At 44.0% G+C, this 12,211-nt stretch overlaps 1 protein-coding gene across 1 annotated transcript in view; it reads left to right on the top strand.

Annotated features, from left to right (window-relative positions):
- The window catches only part of LOC116463753 (unconventional myosin-Ie), a 231,182-nt gene that overhangs the window by 115,349 nt on the left and 103,622 nt on the right, over nucleotides 1-12,211 (top strand). The window contains exon 4 of the mRNA XM_032147009.2: nucleotides 84-178. Within this exon, the coding sequence (XP_032002900.1) occupies nucleotides 84-178 (95 nt within the window). The remainder of the gene's footprint in view (nucleotides 1-83; nucleotides 179-12,211) is intronic.

Here is a 12,211-nt window from a genome sequence, read left to right as displayed (position 1 = left end):
TGTATTGCCTATCTGACCATGATTTTGTTTTTATTTTTAAATTTTTATTATTATTTATGTATTACTATTTTTTGCTTTTCTAGGCACAGTATGAAAACCCACCACATATCTATGCCCTTGCAGATAATATGTACAGAAACATGATCATTGACAGAGAGAACCAGTGCGTGATCATCAGGTATGAAAAAGATCCTTATCAGTGGGCGTGGAAGATATGAGACTATGCTGTGGTTATGGATTTCGGTCGATAAGCAGTGGTTTCACAACAGCTACTGATGGCACAGCTTGGTTAATGTGTCTGAGTAGCAAGTAGCTTAGCTGCTTTATCTTGCTTTATTTATAACTCTATATAATATAGCTCCATATCATAAAACTTTTGAGCTTCCATGGGGTTGCAGTAAGTATAATAAACATGTTTTCACTGTTTAGTCAGATGGAATCCTTTTCTCTAGGTCCCTGCTTTTTCTTTCCCTTCATAATTTAGTAGTTCATGTTTGAACATTTTTGGTGAACTTCGTCATTTGCATTGAATTTGGGGGAGATTACTGGTAATTGCCAGCATTAGGTGTCTGTCGCCACATTTCATAATCCCTCTAGCCTGACATGGCTCTGAATCCTGGATGGGTTTAAGTCAAGCTTGTCCAACCTGTGGGCTGCAGGCCGTGGGTCACACACGGCCTAGGACAGCTTTCACTGTGGCCCAAAGCAAATTCGTAAACTTTCTTAAAACATTATGAGATTTTTTTGCAATTTTTTTTAAGCTCTTCAGCTATCATTTGTGTTAGTGTATTTTATGTGTGGCTCAAGACAATTCTTCTTCTTCCAGTGTGGCCCAGGGAAGCCAAAAGATTGGATACTCCTGGCTTAAGTGCTTTTAAAATTCTGCTTATTTACAAAAATTAGCTGGGCGTGATGGCACACGCCTCTAATCCCAGATACTAGGGAGGCTGAGGTGGGAGAATTGCTTGAGCCTGGGATGAGGAGGTTGCAGTGAGCTGAGATCGTGCCACTGTACTGCAGCCTGAGTGTCAGAGTGAGACTCCGTCTCGAAAAAAAATAATAAATAAAATTCTGCTTATTAACTCCAGGTGGGATGGCTCACACCTGTAAGCTGCAGAGTTTGAGACCAGCCTGGGCAACATGGCGAAACCCCATCTCTACAAAAAAATATGAAAATTAGCCAGGCATCTGGTGTCATTTGTCTGTAGTCCCAGCTACTGGGGAGGCTGAGTGGGGAGGATCACTTGAGCGAGGGAAGTCAAGGCTGCCGTGAGCTGAGATTGTGCCATTGCATTCCAGCCTGGGTAACAGAGCAAGACACTGTCTCAAAAAACAAAACAAAACAAACCCAAAAAAAAAGGCTTATACCTCAGTGGAGGCTGAGACAGGCAGATCACTTGAAGTCAGGAGTTCAAGACGAGCCTTGGCAACATGGGGAAACCATGTCTCTACCAAAAATACAAAAATTAGCCAAGCGTGGTGGTACATGCCTGTAGTCCCAGATACCAAGGAGGCTGAGGCGGGAGAATCACCTGAACCCAGGAGGCGGAAGCTGCAGTGAGCCAAGATCACGCCACTGCAGTCCAGCCTGGGCGACAGAGTGAGACTCCATCTCAAGAAGAAAAGAAGCTCTGCTTACTATTGTGAATATTTTCAAACACTAGAAAGTATAAGCATCCATATTCTCATCACCTAGAATTTGACAGTTCACAATTTTATCATACATATTTGTATTCATCTTTTTAAATTAATTTTTCTGAGACATTTTTGGGAAAAAAAACCCTTTTATTGTGGATAATTACAAATATACACAAAATGAGAAAGAATAGTAGAATGTGTCCCTGTATATCTATTATCCATTTTGCATTCTTATCAGTATATGGCCAATTCTGTTTTATTTGGTTCCCCCATTCTATCCCACTTGATTACTTAAAGCAAATCTGGCAGGGCATGGCAGTAGATTCATTTCCAAGGTCAAGAAAAGATTACACGTAATACTAGCACTTTGGGAAGCCAGGGGGCAGGAGGATCACTTGAGGCCAGGAATTGGAGACCAGCCTGGACAACACAGCCAACCCTGTCTCCATAAAAAAGTTTTGTTGTTTTTTTTTTTTCTTTTTTTTTTTTTTTGAGACGGAGTCTTGCTCTGTCCCCCAGGCTGGAGTGCAGTGGCGCAATCTCGGCTCACTGCAAGCTCTGCCTCCCGGGTTCACGCCATTCTCCTGCCTCAGCCTCCTGAGTAGCTGGGACTACAGGTGCCCGCCAACACGCCCGGCTAATTTTTTGTATTTTTAGTAGAGACGGGGTTTCACCGTGTTAGCCAGGATGGTCTCGATCTCCTGACCTCGTGATCCGCCCGCCTCGGCCTCCCAAAGTGCTGGGATTACAGGCTTGAGCCACCGCGCCCGGCCTGTTTTTTTTCTTTTTTTTGAGATGGAGTCTTGCTCTGTCACCCAGGCTGGAGTGCAGTGGCACAATCTCAGCTCACTGCAAGCTCCGCCTCCCGGGTTCACGCCATTCTCCTGCCTCAGCCTCTCCAAGTAGCTGGGACTACAGGCGCCCGCCACCACGCCCGGCTAATTTTTTGTATTTTTAGTAGAGACGGGGTTTCACCATGGTCTCGATCTCCTGACCTCATGACCCGCCCGCCTCGGCCTCCCAAAGTGCTGGGATTACAAGCGTGAGCCACCGTGCCCGGCCAAAAAAGTTTTTTTAATTAGCTGGGTGTGGTAGTGCACACCTGTAGCCTTAGCTACCGGGGAGGCTGAGGCAGGAAGATCGCTTGAGCCCAGGAGTTTGAGATTACAGTCAGCTGTGCTTGAACCACTGCACTCTAGCCAGGCGACAGAGATTTTTTTTTTTTTTTTTTTTTAAAAGCAAAACCAAAGATCCCCTTTATTCCTCAATAATTAGTATGTGCCTCTAAGAAAGCATTCTTATCACACCTTAAACATGAAGAATTCTTTTATAGTATCTAATATTATCAGTATTCCAATTCCATGATTTTCCTATAAATTCTTTTTTATAGTTGGTTTATTTTTATTTAGGATTCAAACAAGGCCTACACACTGCACCTGGTTGCTGTCTCTTAGGTCTCTCAGTCTTTAACAATTTTCCCTTCCCCTTTTTGTTTTCTTGGCTTTGTTTAAAAAAAAAAAAAGTTGTTTGTCCTGCAGATCTTGCTTTGCAATCTGGCATTATCTAATTGTATCCTAAGATGTTGCTTAAGTATTCCACTGTCCCCTACATTTTCTGTAAATTAATAGTTAGATCTAAAAACTTCATCAGAGGCCGGGTGTGGTGGCTCACACCCATAATCCCAGCACTCTTAGGTGGGCAGATCACGAGGTCAGGAGATCAAGACCATCCTGGCCAACATGGTGAAACCCTGTCTCTACTAAAATACAAAAAATTAGCCGGGCATGGCGGTGGTGCCTGTAGTCCCAGCTACTCGGGAGGCTGAGGCAGGGGAATCGCTTGAACCCAGGAAGCAGAGGTTTCAGTGAGCTGAGATTGCGCCACTGCACTCAAGCCTGGCGACAGAGTGAGACTCCGTCAAAGAAAAAAAAAAACAAACTTGATCAGACTCAGATTCCGTTTTTGGCAAAAGAAACTTCATCAGCGATGCTGTGCACTTCATGCCTGTTGCTCTCTCTTTGTGTGTCCAGATTGTCAGTGAACTCGTCTGTTATAAATCATTTCAGAGCCATTGTTTAATTAGTGGTTGAAAAATCGTTGTTTTCTAATTCTATTATTTTTCTGCATTTATTTGTTCTTTTGCTTGGTCACCTTCAAATAAAAACTATGTGGGAAAATTAGACAAAACACTGGGTTCACTGCCGTTACTCACCTATTTTCAAAACAATGAATTGTTGCCCTAGCAGTCTCCCAAGGTAATGTGTTTTATTTTCAGTATTATTCAAACTAGTGGACTTTTAATATTGTACCTGTTTAACTACATTGCAGTTATACTTTTCAAGGCTGAAATGATCCTGTTGTTGAACTGTGACAGTCTTTTATCTTAGCTCTTATGTCCTTTGGACATGACCCCAGTAGGCTCTGTTGGTTTCCTTTAAGATCTTCTAGCTCATCTTGTATATTTCCTATGTAGAATCCACTGTCTCTCCAGGGGCCTTGGTTCTTTTCTTTTCCTTTTCTTTTGAGACCAAGTCTCATTCTGTCATCCAGGCTGGAGTGCAGTGGTGTGATCTCAGCTCACCACAACCTCTGCCTCCTGGGTTCAAGCGATTCTCCTGCCTCAGCCTCCTGAGTGGCTGGGGTTATAGGCATGCACCACATGCCTGGCTAAATTCTTTTGCTTTTTTTTTTTTTGAGACAGAGTCTTACTCTGTCGCCCAGGCTGGAGTACAGTGGCGCGATCTCGGCTCATTGCAACCTCCGCCTCCTGGGTTCAAGCAATTCTCCTGCCTCAGCCTCCCGAGTAGCTGGGATTACAGGCACCCGCCACCACATCTGGCTAATTTTTGTATTTTTAGTAGAGACAGGGTTTCCCCATGTTGGCCAGGCGGGTCTGGAACTCCTGACCTCAGGTAATCCGCCTGTCTTAGCCTCCCAAATTGCTAGGATTACAGGCATGAGCCACTGCGCCCAGCCTCTTTTGCATTTTTAGTAGACAGGGTTTCACCATGTTAGCCAAGCTGGTCTTGAACTCCTGACCTCAAGTGATCTGCCTACCTCAGCTTCCCAAAGTGCTGGGATTATAGGCATGAGGCACCGCACCCCGCTGGGCCTTGGTTCATTTTAATGGGAAATGGCATGAAGAGACCACAAAACTGGACACCAAGAGTGCTCAGTGCCCTGTGTTGTCAGTGTCTGTAGTTCTTTAAAAGTACAAAGCTAGGGAATATGAGCTTTTTAAGAGAAAAATGAAATTGAAAAATGAATTGTTTTCAATTAATTTTTAAGATTTCAGAGTTTTTATTTCTTTGATTTTAGTTTTTGTATCCCATTTCTTATGCTGAAAATTCTTAGTTCCTGATTACATTAGCAATTATTTGCATTGCACTGTATGCATTTTAGACAGAATAAGTTAAAGCTGTTAAAGTAACAATACCAATATTATTAGTAGCAATACTGAATTCATTTTAAAATTTCTTTGTTGGTTTTTGTCCAAATACCCAATATTTACAGTGAAAATACTGGGTTTCATAAAAGTCACTTAAAATAATCCTTTTCTATGTCAACCTGACCTACAGTTGGGTTCATTTATTTCATTTTCAAGTTTAGTTGTTTAACATTTTTAAATGTAATTTTGTTTTTATAATTATGCAAAACATTTACATGGTTCCAAAGTCAATCCTGCAAAATGTGACCACTGAAGCATTTCAAGGTAAATATATATCTGAAGTATTTGGAGGTAAATATAGACTTCATGACATTTTACCCCTAAATATTTCCACATGCATCTCTGAAAAATTGAAACATTTTCTTACTAATCCTAAGACCATTATCATAACTCAGTAATTGTACATTTTCAACATCATCTAAAAACTTCAAACTTCTCTAATAGTCGCAAATGTCCTTTTCTGCTGGTTTATGCAAATCAAATAACGCTGAATGCATTTGGTTATGAATCATAAATTTATTTTTATCCTACCACAGTTGCCCTATTATTACTATTTTTTTTCATGACACTGACTTTTTGAAGAGACCAAAACTAGTTTTCCTCCAGACATCATTTACATTTGTCTAATAGCTTCTTCCTGGCCTCACTATACTTATTCCTTCAATTAGATTTTCTACAAATATAAGGTTATATCTAATGACTTGATTAGATGCAGATGCAAGTTAAATTTTATGAGGAGGAACACCTGGGTCATGTTGAATTCGGTTGCTTAATAGGAAATGCTTCTGTTTGACACTAAGCGGAGGTCATCGGCTACTGGAGAGGCAGGAGGTGTTTTCCTAGCTGGAATTTAATGAGGGTCCAGGATGAGTTTTCTGATAGAGTCCTCTGCCCTTTCTCTTTCCTCACATTTTCTCTCTTTTGGGTGTGTGCCGAAAGGAGTGGGATGGGAATGGTCTTCTTATATGAGCTTGCCAGTCTGGAGGCCCCCTCAGGCTTCTGCAGCCCACGTGTCTCCCTCCATCTGCCACTGCAAGGTCCACCTGCACTGAAGTGGGATGATGCCCACTTCCGATCCTTGTTTCCAGCTGTTCAGGTGGCAGAGCTTTCAAGGACCTGCTCCCAAGGATTTCTGTTTCAGTGGCTGTGCTTTCATTTAGGAGACGTGCTTTCATTTAGGAGCTACCTGGAGTTGGGCCAAACTTCAGGTTAAGGGCACAGGCCTCCAGTAGACTGCCCTCCCTGCAGACATCAGCTGCATGTTCAGGGCTCCCCAGGCCACCCTCCTCAATTCAGGGGTTCCCACTACATCGCCCCTGCCCCCGGTTCAATAATTCACCAGAACAACTCACAAAACTCAGAAAAGCCCTACACTTAGGATTACAGTTTTGTTCTGGCAAAAGGAGGATACAAATTAGAGCCAAACAAAAGACAAGAGGTTGAGGGCGAGGTCTGGGAGGGTCCAGAGGTGGAGCTTCTGGTTTTCCTCTCCCTGTGGAGTCATGGACAGTGCTACCTCTTACCGGTATGAGGTGTGACAATACTCACAGTATTGCCAACCAGAGAACATCACCTGAGCCTCTGGTGTTTGGGCTCGATCACGCACTGCCTGCCTGGCCCACCTTCATTTTCCAGCTGCTCTCGAAAGCTTGTGCAAATGCCTTTAGTTTCCAGTTGGAGGTCAGAATTGCGATGGTATGTCCTAAAGCTCCCGACATAAATCACATCGTCAGACTCTCCTATGGTCGAAGCCCCCAAGCAAGGAAAAGCACTCCTCTTAGGTAGGACATTCCAGGGGCACAGACGTCACTGCCCAGTCACCGAGGGCAAAAGCCTGAGCCCTTGAGTTAATTCTCTTCTGCACCAGTGCTGTGGTTTGTCTGCTTTGAGAAAGCAAATTGGAAACCTCTGGCATTCCATGGTTCATGCTCACCTGACCCTGGGCAGCACACCTCACACCTGTCTGGGCCTTGGCCTTTTCACCTGTGAAGGAACTGAATGACCAGATGACCTCTGAGGTCATCTTGGTTTTGGAACTCTTCCTTCCAAATAATGTTGGAGAGGAGGAAAGGCAGGGAAATCCTGTTCTGGGTGGAAAGGCCAAGTTTGTAGCCCCCCGACACTGGATGGGGCAGGTGCTCCATCTGTTAGGGGCCGAGTTGAATGGTGCCTTTTAAAATGCATTTGTGAGCAGAAAACATAAAAAAAAAACCATTTTCCTGGAGGCTGGAAGAAAAGCCTGCTCCTCATGCTAAGGGATTCTGGCATGGCTGGAAAGACTAGGAATCTTTAGTGTCATTTAATTAGGAGATAAAAAATGAATGATGACCTAATTTCTATGGTGTTGTTTTAGACTTCCACCTCCCAGTTTCCCTGGTGTGCCTTTGTCTAAATGACACTTTAGATGGCATAATGCAGCCCATAAAGGCGACATTTCTAGTTTCCTCTCAGTCTTACTCATGTTTTCTAACACAGTGGATACAGTGACAGGATGGACTGGCACCTGACCATTTCAAGACTAGAAATGAGTGTAACAAGTCGGATTTTTTTTTTTTTTTTTTGAGACAGAGTCTCGCTCTGTCACCAGGCTAGAGTGCAATGGCATAATCTCGGCTCACTGCAACCTCTGCCTCCCAGGTTCAAGCGATTTTCCTGCCTCAGCCTCCTGAATAGCTGGGAATACAGGCGTCTGCCACCACACCCAGCTAATTTTTTTTGTATTTTTAGTAGAGACTGGGTTTCACCATGTTGGCCAGGATGGTCTCGATCTCTTGACCTCGTGATCCACCCACCTCAGTCTCCCAAAGTGCTGGGATTACAGGCGTGAGCCACTGTGCCTGGCCACAAATTGGATTTTAAAAGAAAGAAATCAAGGAAGGAGACGTCCTGCTTTCTCAAGCACAGGGCTCCATGGAGGCCTAGGTCCATCTACAAACTTGATTTGTCAAAACAGCTGGAGCTGAGCAGCCTTAGGTAGACTGACTCGCCAAGCAAACTCACAAGGAAGTGTGAATCAGACCCCAATTCATTATTTCATAGGGAGAATTCTGCCTCGACAGCTGATTATGTGCCCTGGAAGACAGTCCACGAAGGGAGCTAGATTACCACAAGAAGGCTGGATAGAGGGCTGAATTCTGAGCGAAGGGATGATCGTATTTGCTAAATCAGCCACAGCACTCACCTCTATCTGAAGATGTGGACACGTGAACTAAGGGTGTTGCTCTAGTCTGCAGAACAGTCTTTTTACTTGGAGAAAACCCTGCATCTCTGCTGTTTACTTTCCTATCCTGACTCTGCTGTAAGTCAACCCCCTTTCATTAACCTACACTCTCTCCTGCCAAGCCCGGACATCTATTAGGCTAACTTCTAGTAAGGAATAAACACCTGGGGTTGACCTTGGATATTTCCTATGCCTTCCTCCTCAGCCCACTGGCAGACAAATCAGGGAGAGTGGCTTCCATAGATGCTAACTTTTTTTTTTTTTTTTTTTTTTTTTTGAGGTGGAGCCTCACGCTGTCACTCAGGCTGGAGTGCAATGGTGTGATCTCGGCTCACTGCAACCTCCGTCCCCCGGGTTCAAGCAATTCTGCTGCCTCAGCCTCCCAAGTAGCTGGGACTTCGGGCGCCCATCACCTTGCCCAGCTAATTTTTTTGTATTTTTAGTAGAGACAGGGTTTCACCATGTTGGCCAGGCTGGTTTTGAGCTCCAGACCTCAAGTGATCCGCCTGCCTTGGCCGCCCAAAATGCTAGGATTACAGGCATGAGCCACCGCACCCAGCCTATAGATGCTAATTTTATCTACCATGCCTTGTGTTCACTAATACATCTTTTTTTTTTTTTTTTTTTTTTGAGACGGAGTCTCACTCTGTCACGCAGGCTGGAGTGCAGTGACACACTTTTGGCTCACCACAACCTCTGCTTCCTGGGTTCAAGTGATTCTCTTGCCTCAGCCTTCTTAGTAGCTGGGATTACAGGGGTGTGCCATGACACCTGGCTAATTTTTTGTTTGTATTTTTTAGTACAGACGAGGTTTTGCCCTGTTGGCCAGGCTGGTCTTGAACCCCTGACCTCAAGTGATCTGCCTGCCTCAGCCTCCCAAAGTGCTCTGATTACAGGTGTGAGCTGCCATGCCTGGCCTAGGTTCACAAATTTAACTTTCTAGGGATAAGTATTTCTGATTCCTGAATTGCTTTACTAGTTCAGTGGCTCTACAGATATGTAGGCTCCACCTCCAGAGATTCTGTTTCAGCTGATTTGTGGTGGCCTTGGAGCATTAATATCTTTTTTCAAGCTCCCCCAGCTCACTCTGCTTAAAAGCCAAGGCTAAGGCTCTTGAAATCCTCATTTCAGGTCACCTCTTGCTGTTAGCACCACCAGGCCCTGCAAGATAGACTTCCTGAGTGCCTGCCCTCTGCTGGTTGCTTTCGTATAGGTTGTCTCTTTTAATCCTTACCACTCTGTTGGCATTGTTTTTTGAAGCTACATCTAAAAAATGAGGCTTAAGAGAATTCCAAGATCCAAAACTAGTAGATGGCAGAGCCTCTATTTGAATTTAGCCCTGGCTGACTTCAAACCTTATGCACTTTCTTTATACCTATTAGCAGTGATGTCTGTCTAGGTCTCAAATTTCCCATATTTTAATGGAAATGTAATAGCTACCACATACCATGGGACAGAGGTCAGGACGGGTTCACCAGGTTAGTTACCCCTGGACTTGAGCTCCTAGGATTGAAGTCTCCCACTCTGTCCCCCCAAATATAGGTGCTTTTTTATTTTTGTTTTTGCAACAGAGTCTCACTCTGTCACCTAGGCTGGAGTGCAGTGGCACAATTTCAACACACTGCAACCTCCGCCTCTCAGGCTCAAGCGATCCTCCCACCTCAGCCTCCCGAGTAGCTGGAACCACAGATGCGCACCATCATGCCTTGCTAATTTTGAAATTTTTTGTAGAGACGGGGTCTCCTTATGTTGCCCAGGCTGGACTCAGGTGCTTTTTAAAACTAACCCTTTGTCATTGTTGGCCGTGATGCTCTCTGCATACCCAGGAGGATGATGATTGGGCTTGTCATCAACTGGAGGATAAATGACACACAGACTGAGTTAATAGAAGAACATGACCTTATTGACACATTAGCTTTGATTTCTTACCAAGAGGTAAAGATGCATTTATATACCAAATGGCCATACCTGGGCAGTTTCTGTATTTTACCTGACTTGTTATCCAGTGGATATGTCTGGAGGCCAGAGCTCAGTCTTCCCCTTCTTTTTATGGTTCTCTATGGCCTATTTCTATATTATAGCAGGCCTCTGAGTAGAGACATGATAGCACCGACGCCTGGTTCAAAAAGATAAGGATATTGGTAGCAAAGACATGGGATGTTGAGGGAATATGGAAATCTAGTGCAGCAGTAAGGGCCTGACCTGAGTTAGAAAGTCAAGAAGGAAGCAGATATATGACTTTCAATAAGCCTGTAAAGAAATAAAGGAATGGGCAAGTGAAGGTAGACTCTGGGCAGTGCCAACAGAAAAATGCAACAGCAATAGCTACATTAGCATCATAAGAATGATAGCGAGGCTGGGCGCAGTGGCTCACGCCTATAATCCCAGCAGGTGGGTGGATCACCTGAGGTCAGGAGTTCGAGACCAGCCTGGCCAACGTGGTGAAACTCCATCTCTACTAAAAATATGAAAATTAACTGGGCGTGGTGGCAGGCGCCTGTAATCCCAGCTCCTCGGAAAGCTGAGGCAGGAGAATCACTTGAACCCAGGAGGCAGAGGTTGCCGTGAGCCAAGATGGCACCACTGCACTCCAGCCTGGACGACAGAGCAAGAATCCATCTCAAAAAAATAAAAAAAATTAAAAATCTAAAAAATTTAAAAAAAGAATGATAGCATCTGAAGGCTTGGTAGATACCTGTGAGCCCAGTAAATGATCCACCCATATCTGCTTAGCTCATTAATCTGTTCTCCAAAATCCAGAATTTGGATTTGTGCATTAGAACCACATATGTGATACCTTTGGATGTCAGAGACATCTCTGCAAATCTGTTTAACAAAATGGTCCTGATGTGGTAAAGGAAGAACTAGCAAGCTTTGCTCATGATCTCTACCATCTCTACATCACCAGACAAGATCTTGGCAGCGTGGCCAGAGGCATTTCTGAAGCCCTTGCCAACTGACCCATGGAGAATCATCGGGCCTTGGAGAACATTTAAGTGGCAGTTTTATTGCTGCCATCAAAAGTGAATTCTTACCACTTTTGGCCTAAATCAGCTCTTGCACCTTAGGCTGTTTAAAAATACGATGTCAATTGGAAAGCATCCCATTTGGTGCTGTTTCTGCTTTTTTTATTTGAAATACCCTGATGCAGTTCTTTTCTGGTGAGTAGACCATCTGTCCTAAATACATCCATTACCAGTTTGCAAAGTCTTTGTCAGGTGCATCCTGCGTAGGAGCTAAATAAATACTTTTTTAAAGAATAAATAAAGACATGAGAGATATTTTGAAGGTACATCAGTGGGATTTGCTAACTGATTGAGTAAGAGAATTTTCATAGAGGAAAAGGAGATAGTAGTCATCACTGGAGCTAAGATTTCTGACCTGTGTGCTTCAACATATATTTTAGATTTGAAATATGTAATTTTTGCAGTAGTAAAGATAAAAGGGAAAAATTCCCAGTGCCTCTCATATTTGGCTCGTGGGTCTTTTGTGCTCTTTGCTGTGGCACCATCAGGTGTCTCCAGATTCTCAAGCTATCTTCCTGCCTTTGATGTATTTCAGGAACCTTTTATTATTAGTATGGAGACACTTTTCAGGGCTCTCCTGAGTTGCTGTGGGTCCACCCAATTTCTTGTTTATCCCAGCAGCTCCAGCCTTTGACCTCGCCATCCCCGTGGCCTGGCTTTGGGAGGCCCTGTCAGCCCATACCTCTGACTATGACGGGGTTGCATGGGGCTGCCTCTGGCTGTAAATCTGAAGAGCAAGGGCCCAGATTGACCCTGTTCCCCAAGCTTTCTGCAAATCTTACATTCTAGTCTGGTTGCTAAAATTCCTTTATCATCAGCCAAGGAGTGCTATTCAGGAGGGCTGCCTAATTAATATATTACCCGTTATCATAACAGCAA

The sequence above is a fragment of the Hylobates moloch genome, unplaced genomic scaffold (assembly GCF_009828535.3).
Source record: "Hylobates moloch isolate HMO894 unplaced genomic scaffold, HMol_V3 SCAFFOLD_58, whole genome shotgun sequence".
Lineage (NCBI taxonomy): Eukaryota > Metazoa > Chordata > Mammalia > Primates > Hylobatidae > Hylobates > Hylobates moloch.
This window is presented reverse-complemented; position numbering and strand designations above follow the sequence as displayed.